Source organism: Kryptolebias marmoratus, linkage group LG3, assembly GCF_001649575.2.
Source record: "Kryptolebias marmoratus isolate JLee-2015 linkage group LG3, ASM164957v2, whole genome shotgun sequence".
NCBI lineage: Eukaryota > Metazoa > Chordata > Actinopteri > Cyprinodontiformes > Rivulidae > Kryptolebias > Kryptolebias marmoratus.
The window spans coordinates 7763978-7779263 of record NC_051432.1 but is presented as its reverse complement, the minus strand read 5'-3'; the positions used below and the strand labels follow the sequence as shown (position 1 = coordinate 7779263).

At 39.6% G+C, this 15286-nt stretch overlaps 1 protein-coding gene across 1 annotated transcript; it reads right to left on the bottom strand.

Annotated features, from left to right (window-relative positions):
• Positions 1 to 442: 442 nt before the first annotated feature.
• Positions 443 to 15286, bottom strand: stim2a (tromal interaction molecule 2a). Its single transcript, XM_017425823.3, has 12 exons — positions 14637 to 15286; positions 10739 to 10869; positions 9519 to 9630; positions 9319 to 9430; positions 9104 to 9219; positions 8319 to 8496; positions 8036 to 8213; positions 6996 to 7157; positions 6817 to 6917; positions 6472 to 6725; positions 5856 to 6042; positions 443 to 5713 (listed from the first exon to the last, which is right to left on the bottom strand). The coding sequence occupies exons 1-12, from the start codon at positions 14746 to 14748 to the stop codon at positions 4195 to 4197; spliced, it is 3162 nt and encodes a 1053-aa protein (XP_017281312.1). The 5' UTR covers positions 14749 to 15286; the 3' UTR covers positions 443 to 4194.

Below are 15286 nucleotides of genomic sequence, written 5' to 3'. Positions count from 1 at the left end.
TTGATGTTGTTGATAAGTGGACTGTGAACGAACAGTGCCATCGTACAAAAAGGATGGAAATTCTGAACAAATTCACTTTTGATGTAATCTCAGTCTAGAATTTGATGAGTCAAGGATTAAAAAGTGACCCATTATGTGAAACTGCAGGAGCGCACTGACTGAAACAGTTGCTACAAAGCAAAACAATAAAAAAAAACAATGAAAAAAAAGGATGTTTCAACCTATCAGACGCATCATGTGAGAATGCCAAGATTAGCGACTTCTAAATGGTTGCAACATTTTTTTTAACAGAGCAGAGATTCTATCGAAGACATTGTTTCTGACCGCTGCAACTGGTGGAAACTATGCATGCAGAAAAAAAAGCATGTTAGACTATTTCAGTCTTGTGTTTTTGTTTCAGTGGTTGTGTTACATGACCACAAAATGATGTGTGATTTTTTTCTTTTTTTAGCAGAGTTGTTCACACTGATTCTAATCAGCTGAGAAACATATAAAACTTAGACTCACAAAATAGAACTGCTAGCACAAACAGATTTCCACAGCAAGAACAATATGTTTTGTTTTTTCTAAAAAAGGGAACCGAGCATTACATACATCTCTGTAAAACCTCCAGAGCATGAAGTGTTACTGAAGTTACAGTGTTCCTAACTTTGCCACCTGCTGAACTGTATCCCGTGGAGCCCCGAATGTGGTGCTTGCCTTCCTGATTAGTTTTTTTACCTTGTTCTTGACTGCTGCAAATCACACCAAAAAATATGACAAAGGCCACCACAGTCTGGCAGAAGAAACATGGTAAAGGTAAAGGAGCAGAGTAAAGGATGTCAGCCATCTTAAGAAGTATAGATGGCTTAGACCCCTCTTGTACAGCACCTTCATATTAGTGGTTCAGCTTTATTTCCAGGTAACTGTGGCGGGAAACGCTCTCCAGGTCATCTCCCTGAATAGTCACAGGGACTGGTTTCAACCTCCTCCTTCGAAAGTCCACAACCATCTCCTTGGTCTTGGTGGTAATAAGCTGTAGATGGTTGTGGCCGCACCAGTCCACAAAGTCTCTGACAACGTTCCTGTACTCCATTTTACATCCTCCCTCCACACGACCAACAATCACTGAATCATCAGAGAGTTACTGAAGAAAACGTGTCTGTGTTATACTGAAAGTCAGATGTGTAACCCCTGTGCTGCTAATGCTCATCCTAGAGACACTGTTCTGCAGGCAGACGCACTCTGGTCTGTGTGTCAAAAAAGATCCAAGACCCAGGAGATTAATCCTGAATCCAGTCCCACGGCACTCATCTTCTCCCCATGCAGCCCAGGCTGGATGCTGTTGATCTTCACAGATGCCCTGCATGTATTTAGGTGTACGTGCACCCTTTGAAACACGTAAATGAGGGAGTTGCTCACACCAATGCTAGGCTTGTTGACAAACTGTAGAGGATTCATTTAGGTGCTCACCATGGGTCTGATAGGAGTCAGGACCAGTCTCTCTAGGGTCTTCATTATATGTGAGGTGAGAGCAGGGGTTGATGAGATACTTTGCAGTGGGAGATAACTATCTCTATCACAGCACTGAGCACAACCAGTGTATTGGAACTGTGATCAGTGAAAGACCAGGGCAATAAAATACCTCTGATGTTGTTTCTTGGAACCTTTTTAAAAGCATTTATTGTATTAGAACTGGGTAATCAAAAATGTATTCATATTTATTTATTTGTTTATTTTGTGCAAGTACAGTATATAACAAAGCAAGACGACACATTAAGACATATTTTTTTTCCAATTCAGATTACTGTTAAACTCAAGTAATAAACTCACCATCCTGGAGTAGAACACATTATTTCACAGAGCAAACAGATGCCACAGCGTAGCAGCTCTTTAAACCATGCATCTGGGAGTTACATTTTAACAGAACATTAATATAATATTTGAAACAACAAATTTACACCCATGGAACAAACTGTAGAGGACTGCAAAAACATTTTGCCACCTATTGCAAATTTAAAGAGAAAAAAAAAATCGTAAAAAATATTTGGGTGCTATAAAGCTGAAGTAAATAAAATGATTACAATTATCTGACTTCCCAGGTAGGCAGATTTCTCTATTAGGCAGTGTAAGAAGAGTATTTAGTGAAAATGACATAGGTGGTGAGGGCTACAAGAGAAAGCAATCCGTTTTCCTTTCTTGTTACTTAAAGAAGTTCCACCTCTCATGTGAAAGGCTTAGGGGTTTCTGAAGAGCACTGAAAACAACAAGAAACAAGAAAGGAAGTCCAATTCCAGTCAACCACTTAGCATTTCCATCACCTGGGTGAGTGAGTATCTACACCCACACCATGGTACATAATGTTTAAAGTGAGGTGCTTCAGAGGTCAATATGCAGATAGATACAAGGTTGAATCCACCTGCGCAACAAGGGTGGAGAATGACCACAGAGTGTTTCCTGCAGCTTTTTGCTCAGAATACGCTACAGTCATTTCCTTTTGCATTTGTTCTGTTAAGACTTTGTGCAAACATGCAACAAAACAAAACACAATGGGATTTTAATCACATATTAGTACCACTGAGATTATATTTAGGACATAATGTTCCTGTATGCTCATGTGGATATCCTGTACATATTTTTTGCTTTACTTATTTCTGTTATAATCTAATGATTCACACCAACTTTAAGTTTTCCTGTCAGATGACTCTGTGGTTATCTTCTGAACACTTCTGACCTCTAGTGGAGGTTATAGAAAATAAAGAGACCAAATTATGCTTCGAGTTCACGTTAATTTTCTAGCAATTTTATCTGATACGACAGGTAAACAATTCATCCTTTTTTGATGTAGGAAACTGACCCATCAAGCTTGTTTTTATTGCTGAAAAAGACATATATGACAATGTATATGTTAATTTTAGAATATATAACCAATATAACCAATCTGTTCATCAAAATTTACAAAGCGGAATTTGAGATATTTTCATTTTTCATCATACAATGTGTTCTTCTTTATAAAATCTGAATTTATGACTCAAACATAGACGTTCAGACTTTTGTGAACCGCAGATCAGGAATTTTCTAAATAAAATCAAAGTTGTTCAAAATTTAGTGTTCATCCAAAGTGAACTATATTTCAGAGTCTTTACATATTTGCTGCTGACTAGGTTAATGTGTGCACTGTAAAGTGTCATTCGCACTGTTACTAAACTTTTATCAAAGATCTGAGTGGAAAGTGGGATTAGATGTAGATAAGAATAGTCCAAACATATTGAACTCATAGACATAAAATGTTTTTTTTAATGAGAGCATTTTATATGCACTAAACTAAATGTTTGAAGTTTGACGTTTGTGTAAATTCAGTCATTCTTTTCCTATTATACAAAAGCATCAAGTTTAAGAACATCACTCAAACCTTCAACCTTAGTTGAAGTTTTAAAAAAACACCTTATCTAAAGTAATTTGGTATTAACCAAATTGTAAGACTTATAAGCAAAGTAAAAGCAGCTTCTAATAAAAAGATAAACTTTGAAAAAACTCAAACTCATAACTCCCAGTACACATGTTTTTATGTTTTAGGTAAGATGATATTTTCTCAAACATTTTTTCTATTTTTTTATCCAAGTTCATAATTTGAGTCAGATTCCCACTGAATGGTACAGTGTTTCTAAATGTATCCCATGTCCACATTAAAAACAACATCTTTGCTGGAACACTGAATTCCTGGGCTCGGGTTTACGCAAGGTTCTTTAATTTCTCAGTTTCTCTGCTCAAAACACATTATAAGCTTTGACAGTAACCTTTGACAGCCAACAGAGAACTAATTAAGTTTTCAGCATTTCCCCTAAAATAAGATTCAGAACACAATGTGACATATTGTTTTTAGCAGTACCTTGTCTGATTAAAATTACAATCCTTTTGTCGCTGCTGTCAAAAACTGGGTCTACACTAAACATGACACCAAACAACTTGTCAGACTGGAGTGTGGAGCTGGTGCTCCAGTCAAAACCATTGGTTTATTGTTGGGCAATTGACTATGTGGTTCTTGAGGAAAACAGATGGGTGAAAAATAAAAAATCAAATGGCAGCAAGCAGCAGAAATATTCTGTGTTGGCTCTTGCGGCCTTGCTTGGCCAATCAGCCAACTCATGCAGAAACAAAAGCATATTTCTCATTTAATAAAACTCAACTAAAAATGAAGACATTGTCGGACAACTGTCAGAGTTTCTGAAGACCGCTCTGAAGCTTCTCTGGAGGTGACTCATTTTTCTTTTTAAATAGATTTTTGAGCTTTAACGATTTCTTGCTTTTATCCCTGTCCTTGCTCTTGTCATCCCCTCCTTCAGGGTGTGATGCAAGAGAGGAGTACGCGAGCCTCGGTGGTGGCACTGGTGGCTCCACCTCAGCCTGCAGCTTGCTCTGGGGCAGGATCGGTGTGGAGGCCGACAGGGTGGTTGGGGTTGAAGCTATGGAGCTGCATGACTTTTCAAGGATTCCATCGTATACAAGCTGACTCAGTGGACCAGCATTGTAAAGATCAGATGAAGACTTCCATGATGCCTGGGAGGTTAACATAAGGTCTGGCTGTCCAATGTGACATGGTAAAGAACTTGATTCAGATGCTCCCACTTCCTCCATAAGCATTGGTTGTTTTGGTATTTCCATTGGGACGTCAGCTCTATCTCTGGAAATGTTCCCAGTTGAAATATCTGTTGAACTGTTAGTGTCATCTCTTGGCATTCTTGGCATTCTCCTTCTGAGAGAGCTGGCAGACACGTCAGTTTCACTTTTCAGTATCCCTCTGCTCGATGATGGTCCCAGACCAAACTCGTGTAAATCTGCAGAGGTTAGGGTATCCATATGTTCATCCAACATCTCTCTGGGCAGCATCTTTATGGAGGCAGTATCTGCATAATACTCCAGCTCATCTCTAGATATCTTTCTTTGAGGTATTCTAACAGTTTCAGCTATTTTCTCCTTTGCTAATGCCCTCACAGAGGAATCAAGATGACTTTCTCCTGTATTCAGTGCATGCTTTCTTGAACTTGTGTCTTGGGACATCCCCAGTGGATGTCTTGTTATTCTTCTGGATTCAATCAGTCGTTCAGCATCATCTCTTGTCATCATTTTAGAGGTACTGTCCATGGATGACCCCATCATATCTCTTGATATCTTTCTCTGTGTGTCTGTTGACGCTTCTAATTCAGTCCTAAGAAGCTTTCTCACATCCAGTGGTAAATCGCATCTCTCTCTGTAAATATTTCTTGAGGTAATGTCCTTCAAACTCCCTGTAATATCTCTCTCCATTTTTGTTGTTGAAAACTCTGTATCTAACTCATCTGAAATCCCCTTCCCATGTGCAACATCCATTAAAACGTCACTTCTGTCTCTGGATATCTTCCGTGGTGTGGTATTTACGAAAGACTCTTCAGTAGAGGTCTTCAGTAAGCAGGTTTCCAAAGAAGGATCTGAGTTTTTGTCTTTTGCCATCTTCCTGTGGGAACCATTTATATCTAGAGAGGTTTTATGTTCATCCATGTACAGTTTGTGCACAGGAGATTCAGTAAGAGCTTCTGCTTGTTCACTCAAAGGCTTTGCAAGTGAACTGTCTGCAAGGAACTCAGTTTCATCACAATGGAGCCTTCTAGAAGAAGGATCCACAGTAGATGTAGAAAACATTTTGCTGTGTGGAGGAGATGTTGCGTAATCTGAGTCTAAAAATTTCTCTTGGGAATCTCTGTTCATGAAAAAAAGAACAGAAGAGAGAACAACAGGTAAGTGAGTTATCAACAACAAATGTATCAATAGACAAGTTCCAAATTGTTTAAAATGAGTGGCATTTAAAAAACATTTTTTTGAAACAACAAGCAGGGACGTACTGCTTTTTAAGAGTCCTTAGGATGAGCTCCTCTCCCTCATCATAACAGGGGTAAGGGGTTCGGATGGGAATCAGAAGGTCGGGGTCTGGAGAAATCATGGCCGCTGGTGGCTGAGTAACGGTGCCGGGACGGCGGGCCCTGCGTATGGTGGATCCTCGAAGACGTGGAGAGCGTTTAAGTGGTGGACCTGGAATTGAGAGACAGCAAGCATTAACTGGTGGAGAGGAAGCATTTTATCTGTAAATCATAGTCAAATATGCTTTTTTAAGGGGGGTTAGTTGGATTATGTATCGATTTATGGTAAACAGCTGTTTATAGCAGGATAATCACTCATTTGTTTTGTTTTGTTCTCTTTCTGTACAAGAGTAACTAAAAACCTAAAATAGTCACAACATTAGGGCTATCTGCCAAATTTTGTCTAGGTTGTCCAATTGGCACCAATACAGTTTTTGATGTAATAAAAGTAATACTTGCATGCATGGGTAAAGAGTTTGAATAGGGATCAAAAAGTCAGGCTCTGGGTTGCTATGGTTCATCAAAAGACTTGTGGGACTATTAGGTTCAAGTCCAAATAGCTCCTATGTGCTTTTAGCAGCTCATCAGACCTCTAACCTACCTTGCATCTGTGGTAAGACTTGCGCAGCTGGCTCGTCTAAAAGGTCTTCTATAGATCCATGAACGGAGCTGTGACATGAACAGGATGACTGCGGGACTCGGGGCAACCCCAGAGACAACGAGTCTGAATAGAGTTGAGCGGTTAGATTGGCGAGTCCAGAATTCCTCATAATGGGGAAGCCACATAGGAGCTCGATCTGCTGCCAGCGATGCAGGCGCTCTCGCAGGCAGGCCGTCACTTCTGACAGAGCATTCCTGTGGAACATACGAAACGTGTGATCAAACGTTCCATACCTTTAAAGACATACCAAAACAAAACCTGAACAGGAACAACTTTTGTCCTCACTTTGCCTCCATGATCTTATGGTCAACCTGGTCTAGAGATGAGCTGTGGGCCACATGGAGTGTCCCCAGCACAGAACTCCTCTTCTTCTTGATTTTTTCTGCCTGCAAAAACCCACGGGTTATACAATGAATCAATTCTGTAGTTACTTGAAGTACTTTTCTATTGTTTTAATGTATTACCTCTTCCTTCGCAATGGCGAGCTGAAGTTCTGCTCTCTGCTTTTTAACATTGTAGTACTGAACCTCTATCTCATGTGTCAGCTGGAGCCACAGCTGAAGGGCCTCTGAGACGGTCCAACTAGCCAACATCTCCTTTTCTGCCTGCTTCAGTGCTCCACGGACCTGACCACAATGTTAGACATCAATGTGTAGTTGAAGAATGGCAGTTAAGAGTTAAATTTGTTCCCACAAAGGGGATCTATTATGCTAATATCTATCTGCTTTTATGATGAGACTTTATGAAGGTAGTGCATGCTGATTTCCATGCAACATAATAACACAGTTGACATAAAGAAGTAGATTTACTATTCCTTTGCATTGAGGTAATTTAGTGTCTGAGGTTGACAGTGATCTTTGCACCTGACTCTGTTTACTTGTTTTGGAGTTTCCCTTTTAGCGTGCAACATTTGAGGAGGGGATTATTTATACCACAAAAAACTTTATTCAGCTTTATGCCTGAATGCCCAGCTGTGTTATTTTTAATCGACTGGAGGAAACATAAGACGACCTAGAACTTCAGACTTGAAGGAGTCATGCACCAACACACAGCTTTTCTTGTTGTTCTTCTTCTTCTTTTATATTTGCATTGTTTTAATTGAGGTTATAATTTCTGCTACTTTATCTCCATTTTCCCAGTTTTAAATGTGATTTTGACTATGACCAAAAGTACAGAAGTTTGAACGAAGTTATGCAGACGACTGAAAGTTTATGACAGTTGTGAAAAGTGTTCAAAAGTTAAAGGCAGTTAACAGTTTTTTTGTTGTTGTTTTTAGTGTGAATGATGAGTCAATGATTGATTTGCACTATTCCTAGTAGACATTTTTGGTGAGTATTAAAATGAGCTGGATTCACCAGCTTGAAGAGTTTTGGGGTGCCACCAGCAGAACTGGATAATCCCTTAGGCACTGTTTGGAATTTGCATCCTGATGGTTATTTGCACAAGATAGTAAATTGTTCGTAAAAGCATGTGATCACATCTTTAAACAGCACTTGTGAAGTACCTGCTCCAGCTCCTCTTCCGCATATCGGAGGCGGCTGAGCTCAGTGACGGCTCCCTGCCTCAGCTCGTGCAGACGATGGGCCTCCTCCTGTGCCCCCATGATCTCGTCCCTCATCTTCTCCTCCAGGTTCTGTTTCTCCTCCGCCACGTTGCGTTTTTCTTCCTGGGCTCGCTCCAGTCTGAGGAAATTAACAAGTTTTCAGTTGAATCGCACAAAGAAAAGTCATTTCAAATAAGCGTAGGAGATAGGAGACTGGGGGGGGAAAAAAGTGCTGAGTACTTACTGTTCCTGCAGGTCCGTGAGGCTCTGTTCAGCTCTCTGCAGGCTCTCTAAATCTTTCATCATTCTGGTTATGTGAACTTTGCTGGCTTTGTTTTGTGCCTGGGCAAACCAGCAGCCTCCGATTCCCATCACCACGGACACAATGAGCAGCAAGTCCTTCATGTAGTTATGAGGGGGGCCTGTGATGGAACAGAAAGTAACAATAATAGATGGTGGAAGTATTAGGGATAAGAATGCACACTTCACATTTAAAGTTCATAGGAAATAATCTACTTAAAAAAGAAGAAAAATCTAATCTAGCAGTTCTTGAACTAACATATTGCCCTTAGCCATTTATGCCAGAGTTTTAAACTGAAATCCTGTTATGATGTCAAAGGATGGAGTGATAAACATTTCGGTCAAATCTTGTAAATGACATATTGCACAATTTCCTGCAATATTGCAAAATCTTGCACAATGTATTCATACTTAGAGTATGTTGTGAATGACTCTCAGCTACCACATCTAACTTTAGCTCAATATCTGTAAATTTTATTGTGCTAAAGCCATTTTTTGTGTTTGGTAAGGCTGCCTAATTGTGGTGACCAAGGGTGAGTCCAAAAGCTAATCAGTTGTGGGTATGCATTTTACATACATTTTGAGTGTTTTATTAAATGAGATATTTTGCTAACAGAATTTACAAATACATGCGCACAGACATGGGCAAAATTATTATTGCCCTTTTACGTAAAAGAAACATTGAAGGTTCGTATTAAATAAGGTCAAAGTTAAAATATCTGCTCGTACGTGTAGGTGGTCCAAACAGCACCACATCCAGCGCTTTGATGCTGAGTTTCTGCTTATCTCTCTGGTCCAGCACTTTCAAATGACCACTCAGGAAAGATGGCTCATTTGCTGCAATCCTACAAACAGAAATCTGTTTAGTTTCAGCGTGAAACAGAACAAAATAGCAGCATATCTTTCCAGTGCAGTGCTCGTGCATACTCCTCTGTTCGTCTCACCTTGGGAGGATGTTTCCATTGACCCTAAAGTCTTTGAAATTCCTCTCATACTGAGGCAGCTCAACAAACTCTTTCAGCCAGCGCAGCACTTCATCTTGAGTCCAGTTATGTACTGGCAAAGTGACATCAGAAGTTATGTGAAGTAAAAGGTTATACCTTTAGCAATAAAATCCAGCATTCTCGCTTTCACAAAGACCCACCTTCAGAGGACTTCCAGCCCCTCCAGAGCTCCTCCACTGTGATGTGCTGGTCTTCTCGGTGCAACTTGCTGTGCTTTTGGGTCTGCTGCTGCTTCATGTCTTCAATGATAAACTGCAACACGAGACAACAACATGACCTAGACGTGAAGGAATGGCTTCTTAAGACTCGGACAGTAATTACATACGACCAGATACATGATGTGTGTCCATTTAGTTCATTTTAGGATTGTGAATTTAGTTCAGACAGTGTACTCTGAACGATAAGTAGCTCAGTTTTAATCTGTGTGAACTTTAAGCTAATCATTATAATGTGTGAACTTGTACATTAGTCTTGGATATTAGTCTTGAAATAATGATGTTGTGAAGCTGCTTTAATTTAAATGAATACAGCAGCATATTGAAAATGTAACTGATAGTGTGTGTGTTTGAGCTGTCTTGGAATGTGTTCTGGGCCATAAACACAGGCTTCATGTGATGGGTAATGGAATGTCAGGACTTTAATGGACCCAGGCCCTTCTTCTGATGTCTCTGCACCAACGGTAACCTGAATCCATGGATAATGTTTCTATGAACTGCATTCTGGAAGGCAAATAATTCAGGGTTTACCACCAGTGTCACATATTTCCTGGTACTTAACAAACTATTTACTGGGACTTTTATGTGCAACAGCAGAAACTACTCCCAGTGGTGTAGTTTTTTTTATGTTGCTTATGTGAGCAAATAGACTAGCCTGCAGTAAGCGACTCATATTTAGGAAAGTTCAGCAACATAACGCAGCTTAATGCACAATTAGACTGAACACTTTTTTTTAATTAGGTCCTAATTGTACAAGAGTAGCTTTGTTATTTGTCCATTGACAAAACAGTTGGACCTTTTAGCAAAAAAAGGTTTGATTAAGAATAGAATAAAACATTGTTTTTACAGTATAGTTCTGTTTTTTGTGACATCTGCATAAAATAGGCTGACTAATAAGATGAACTGCAGTCATACTCTTTTAAAGTTTGACCATAAAGGTCATCAGAGTTTCAGGATTTTATTATTGCAAACCAATTTTGTCACAGAGCCAAAAGCAAAGTTATCCTGTTGCTATCCTTGAAGGAGCACTTGACTCCTCCAGCCAGCACAGCTGTTGTTGTACTGCTTTACTCTGCCTGCATCTTGCCTGCAAGGACCTCTACACACAAGAAGCATAAAGAAAATACGAAGGGCGAGAGTTGTACCTCCATGCTCTCTTCCACCTCAATGCCACCATCTTGGTCATCGTCCATCATCTGATGGATGCTCCGCAGGGCCTCCAGGCTGTAGCGATCAGCCTCGTTCATACATGGTGGAGATACATTCATACATGGGTCTGCACACAAGTGACACATCAATCAGTGCATATCACCCACCACACTGTGTCATGTGATCTGTTAGCGCTAAGACTACGAGTTGGGAATGACGCTAAGCTACTAGTAAACCAAACTTGATCTCAGTATCTGTAAAACTGGCTTGGTTATAGCCTTTATGTGTTTCCTGAGGTCAATTAGCTGTGGTGGCAGTTTATATGGTAGGGACAGTGTTGCCATCTGGATCTCTCTCACCAATGATAGTTATATTTCTTTATACTTATATGGCACTAATAAGACATTGCATTAAACTCTCAAACTGATATTGTTCTAGCAAAAAAGCATGTCTTCAGAACATAAGTAGACCTCTTTACTCCAAGCGAGGGTCTCTTCAGTCACCTCCTTCTCTTTTATAGTTTTCAGCTTCCATAGATGTACATCCAATCTCTAAGATTTTAATTTAAGTCTGTCCACTGATTCGTGAGATAATTTGCTAACAGATAGACAACATATGTATACTGCTGACCATTAACTTAGCCCGGATGAAGACTTCAGCCCTTTTTTCCATACTCCATGCTCTGTGACTGAACATCTGTTTGACAGACCATAACTTAAAAAAATCACCAGACTATTCCTTTAAGTCATGCTAATCTAAATAGTTTAATTTAACATTCAAAAGGGGTGTGTATTTTTGAACCAGTCGCATTTTACCATGCTGCTATTTTTGTTTTTATTCGTAACTTTAGAACAGGGGTACTGAAACAAGGAGCACGAAAGCAAACTTTCATGGTCACTTACAGGAAGCTTTGAATAAAAACACACACAAGAGCACATGGCAGTAATGTACTTAACCGCTTGGACTGTCTGGAGCCCTCGCGGCTGAATCAGCTGTTGTAATAAGCTCTTTAATCGTACAGTGTGTTCCAGGCTTGTGTATTCGATGGAACCACATGAGGACGGTGACGCGCAGCTTCTCGTCCTCTGTCAGTCTCATGAGTTAGTCACAGCTCATTTTTGTCCCTGTGACACAAGAGTTTGGGTGCTTCGGGGAGCAATGTACTGAGGGGGTCAGAGGTCTGCCAGTTAAACCCGCCATCAGCAAACTCCAGAAAAACAAGCTGCTCCCCGCCCACAGTGTAAATTGCTGCAGTGGGAACTTCGGGGTAAATAGGTGGATACAGTTTCTCACTGGGTGTGACTGGAGGAAAATCTTCTGAAAACAAGTAGTGGAAGTAAAATGTTTTAATACATGACATGTGAGTTGGTCTTTTCAAACATCTCATTAGGGAAAATAAAATTGAAATGATAATTATATACTCAGCTGATGTGTCCCTTACTTTTAATTCCTATTCCCACAGCCCCAAAACTCTTTACATTACTTATTTCCAATTAGGTTAAAGTGTGCATCACTGGAAAGAGTTTAAATTTGTTGGAGTCTACCTCGATTAACAACTGCCAGATGGTTTCCGATGGGTTTCTGCTTAGTTTGCGTCAGGTTTTTTACAGTTTTAAAGTCAATACAGTATCATAGTTTTACTAAATCACTTTACTTTGTGTAATTTTGACCCATAATGGTTTGTAAATATTTCTACTGCTTTGTAGAAGACTGATGCCGTGTTGTTGATTTATGCAAATATCCAGTATTTGCACCTTCATCTTGAGGTCCATGCAGCAAAAGGGCTTTATGAATGTAAATCAAAATTAAACTAGTATTTCTTTACAAAGTCAGATATTAGGGCTGCAAGTCTTGTCTCAGATTTTAGATTTTTTTAAACAAAACTCTGGAGTTGCACCTTACTTTGCTATCTGGGTTCTCGAGACATTATGATTAGGCGTTCCTGCTATTTTATAGAAGATTGTTGCTGTGTTGCAATTATTATTAGGATTGCTGAGATTCTTTATCTTGACCCTTTATTTCTCATCGCCATGACACTTAAAAAATGTCTTTGTTCATGAAAAATGTACTTTATTTTTGTGTTTAAATAGAGAAACAGTTCAGATTCGCTTGTGGTTTGTGGCTACTATCAAAAATAAATTGTGATAAAGCAGACTTCCTCATGAATTCAAATGTTAGAGCTGTAGTTTTTCTGTGCTTCAGACTTCAGATAGTAGATTAAAGTTGAGAGCAGCTGTGCTCTGTCACTGAAAAAACCCTGAAGGTAATGTGCACATAATCAGTACTGTAATTTGTAAGCGTCAAATAAAATGTCTGTAGAGCCCCCAAAGTAACTCTAGCCCAGGGGCCCACGCCCTCCTTAATCCTGCCCTGTATACAGTATATTTACATAATTTACATAAAGTGACCGATCCTCCTGTTGTTGATGAATTTGACATTTCTCAGCTGTGATGAGACCTCGACGCCGTGCTATTAGATTTCTGTGGCGTGACCAAAGGCACTCAGAATTGTATCTGTGTATGTCGCTCAAGTTTTGACAGCATAAATCTGTTTACACGGTTACGTTGACAGGACTCAGCCGCCCATAATGCAAATTAATACATTTCAAGTTTGAGAACTCGGTTTTAAAATAGATTTTGGAAAGTCAGAGTTATGTTTTTTGCAAGCCTGCAACAAATAATTCAAGATATTATCTTGGGAAACAATGAGCAAATAACTGTTATTCATGTACCTGCTACAAGTGACCCAAGTTTAACCTTTTTGTACCCATGAAGGGACTTTGTTATCTTATGGAAAAAAAAACTGGAGCACAAATCAGATGATCAAAGGACTATTTTTGATAACCACCACTTAATTTCTACAATCTATATAGGGCTGGAGGACAATAAAAATTGCAGCAAAACAAAAAAACAAAAAAAAACCCCAATAAATCCTCTGACAAAGCTAAAGTTTATCACAAGGTAGTAAAATAAAAACATGAAGCAGCTCATTGTATTTTCACTGTAATTAAATCAGACTAAAGTGGACCAAAGAGGAATTTTCCCAAATGAGGAGAGGTTAGTCCAAGATTAATTAGAAATCAATAAAATGAGAAGCAATAAGAAACTATGACAAATGTGTTTGGAAGCGAAGTAACTTTCAGTTCAGTTTACTTTATATTTTTATAGTAATCTCAGGGTAAAATACAAAAAAGTAACAAGAATGAAGCCTATCAAATTAAAGGCCTAGCATTTCTCGATGATTTGCCATTGCCCACCACCTTTCATGCCAAAGTTTTAAACTAAAATCATTTTGTGATGAGAAGAAATAGAGTTTTACCCGTTTTGGTCAAACCTTAACAGCATGATGATTGATCTCTTGAAGGATGTTCCAACATCTATTGGTGCTTGGAGTATGTGTTGTGAATGACTCTCACCTACTACCATATGAAACTTTAGCTCAAAATCTGTAAAATTTGACTGAGTTATAGCCCTTTTTGTGTTTGCTACGGTTGCTTAGCTGCAGTGGCCGTCTTGAATCAGGTTGACTTCAAAAGTTAGTCAGTTGTAGATGTCAGCCGATTGATTACTTTCTGAAAGTTTCATTCCAGTCAGTTCTGTGGTTCACGAGATATTTTGGTAACACAAACAACTGCACACACAAGGAAAAACATTGATTAGATCATTACAGATATTTAATTCAGTCCAACTATAATACAATCAGGTTAGTATATTCCAAAAATGTTCATTTGTGACAGGTTGTCTGTATAGTGAAACCAGCAGATTCCTTATTCTGAGGAAGAAAGGGGACAGCGGGCGACAGTGGAAAGGAACAACTCCCTTTTAACAGGTAAGTGCCATGAACAGAGTCAGAGCTCCTTTTTATTGCCTTGATATTTAAAGTTAACCTACATACCAGGCGGGTCGCTGCCAGCGGTGGAGGTGAAGCCCTGATGGTCTCCGGCACTTTGCGCAGCCACGAAGAGCGCAGCGGGGAAAATGAGCCATAAGGGGCACCAGAGAAGCATTTCAGACCCCCAAAATTTGTTGTCCAAAGTCGAGAAATTCCTCAAACCAGAAGGGGAAATAACATGTGCCGGAGCGAGCACTGTCCCGGAGGCCAGCAGTGTCGGTCTGCAGAAAACGATCCGTGTTTCTATTACGGGCAGAGGCAGAGACGAGATGTGATACGGACGTTCACTTGAGAGATCAGATATGCGGGTTTCCAAACAGATGAAGGAGTTTCTAAAGAACAACAAAGAGGAAACTGTGGGGTAAAAACTTAAAGGTTGCGCGTTAAACCTCTCCAAAAATTGGTAAATCCACAAATATCCAGGCAGATTGTGTTAAGATCCATAAAAAAATGTTTTAAAAATAATCCTGATACTGATCCACCACACAAAATCCAGGTTTGCGATCACTCTGCTGACAGAAAGAGGCATCCACATAAATGTTAACAAAATACAGCATGTGAGGATCTCTGCTTCCTGTCCAGTCTGTGTTGGGTTTGAGCATTTTAGAATTCAACTGTAGAACTGTCATCCCTTCTTCCCCCCATACCACCAC